The 2,190-nt window shown below is 46.8% G+C and overlaps 1 protein-coding gene across 1 annotated transcript; it reads right to left on the bottom strand.

The window, feature by feature from the left end:
* Positions 1-253: 253 nt before the first annotated feature.
* On the bottom strand, positions 254-406 carry Pmar_PMAR001594 (hypothetical protein; the record flags this gene model as incomplete). The annotated part of the gene is made up of 1 exon (XM_002769125.1): positions 254-406. A coding segment is annotated over one exon (153 nt), but the record flags the coding sequence as incomplete, so codon positions are not given.
* Positions 407-2,190: the final 1,784 nt, after the last annotated feature.

The following is a 2,190-nucleotide window of genomic DNA, read 5'->3' as shown; positions in this document are numbered from 1 at the left end:
CACCCTCTATGTTAACACGGAGAACGTTATACTTAGTAGCTTCTGGCCATCCTAACAAACCATAGGTTTCCTCGAACTTGGATAAGAACTCCACAATATCCTGGGTTTTGTCGCCTTTGAAGGGGTCGATGATCTTGTAACTGCGAATACCGTTGGTCACCTTGAGGGATGGTTGGGGTAGACTAGAAGTGATGTCACCAGAAGAAATAGGGTGAGATAGGGACTGCACTTGAACAGAGCTGGTAGAACTCACACCGGCAGAAGGTAGATTCTCCTGGGGATGATCAGCTTGGGCCTCGTGAGCTGCTTCCTCCTCGGTAGCTAGGGCGTTAAACTCGTCGAAGGTTAAGAACTCGGAGTCACCTGTCTCCTCAGAGTGGTCGGTAGTGGTGGGTCTGGGCACCATGTTGTACTATGACGCAACGTGAAGGAATAGGGAGAAAGTTGAGAGTAGCAATGAGCAATGTAATCTATTTGATAATAGCTATTACACTTAAATGGCGAGCGAGATCGTCTGGGCGGGCGCTAGTTTCTGCGCATCATTACAGGTTCTCATCTACCAATGATAGGTGAGGAACCACTGCGAGATTGTCAGTAAGGTGGAGCATCATACTAGCATGATTATCAGTGTAATTTCATGCTAGTATTCAGACCGACACTTTTGGTTTTTGATTTTTGGGACGCGCTCCATTTTACTTGCGCTCTCCGGGGACTTCGACTGAGGATCTACGAGAATCCTTAAGAGCGCAAAAAATACATCGCACGTTCATTGAGTAGCTACGGAGGAGTCCTCCGGGAGGACGTCAAGGAGGATACATGAAGGATGATATGTTCATATGAGGATCAACATAAAGTAGTAGCGGATTGGAGAGTTATGAGTAGGATCATCAAACTTTGATGTGTCAGCTATCCGCAGTTTGTTCTGCATAGATTCTTCTTGGTCATCTTGTGTATACCTTGAGTGGTACCTAGGTTGCATTTTGTATATATTTCGAGTGCATCTTGTGTACACCCCGGGTGTTTTCTCTAAGTACACCTTACTCAACCTTGAGTGTACCCTTGGAGTGTATCTTGTGTATACCCTGAGTGTACCCTTGGAGTACATCTTGTGTATACCCTGAGTGTACCCATGGAGTGTATCTTGTGTATACCCTGAGTGTACCCTTGGAGTACATCTTGTGTATACCCTGAGTGTACCCTTGGAGTACATCTTGTGTATACCCTGAGTGTTCCCTTGAAGTGTATCTTGTGTATGCCCTGAGTGTTCCCTTGGAGTACATCTTGTGTATACCCTGAGTATTCCCTTGGAGTGTATCTTGTGTATACCCTGAGTGTACCCTTGGAGTGTATCTTGTGTATACCCTGAGTGTTCCCTTGGAGTGTATCTTGTGTATACCCTGAGTGTTCCCTTGGAGTACATCTTGTGTATACCCTGAGTGTTCCCTTGGAGTCCATCTTGTGTATACCCTGAGTATTCCCTTGGAGTGTATCTTGTGTATACCCTGAGTGTTCCCTTGGAGTACATCTTGTGTATACCCTGAGTGTTCCCTTGGAGTACATCTTGTGTATACCCTGAGTGTTCCCTTGGAGTGTATCTTGTGTATACCCTGAGTGTTCCCTTGGAGTACATCTTGTGTATACCCTGAGTCAGGGTGTGATGTGAGTGGAAATTCAGCACGATGTTCTGTGTTTGGAAATTTCAAGGTGGAAATTTCCGGAATTTCCAGGAAATTTCCGCCAAGATGCTTCCGGGCTTCTGCGCGAGCGCGCAGTCGGGATCGAGGAAGTACAAGAGAAGCAAGATCACGAGTTGGAGAGTCGTTTCGTGGGTTCATGCATTACATAGTCGATTGCGTGACGCGTTCAGTTCGGGAGCCAATGATGACTCGAAAGGGATGTAGGTGCGTCAATCACGATCACGACTGACGATCCGTCAAAGCAGCTTTGTGAGAGACAGGTTTTCGCTCTCGGAAGATCTCGTTTTTGGGTGGTCGAATTCTGTTCAGTTTCTCGAAGAAATCTGGTTTATCCATGTCTTTGAAGGCTTTCCTGTTATATTGCCTATCTCTTAATGGCTCCTTCGTCGCGTAGGAGAAGCTCTGTCTTCGATCCCCGGCGACATTACCTGGTGAAAACTCGGGCTGAGCTTCGCCTCCCACCGCTGTAGTACAGGTGCTGTAGTACAGAAGC

Source organism: Perkinsus marinus, assembly GCF_000006405.1.
Source record: "Perkinsus marinus ATCC 50983 genomic scaffold scf_1104296966388, whole genome shotgun sequence".
NCBI lineage: Eukaryota > Perkinsozoa > Perkinsida > Perkinsidae > Perkinsus > Perkinsus marinus.
Note: the sequence above shows the minus strand (reverse complement) of the source record. Positions and strands in the feature narration are given on the sequence as shown.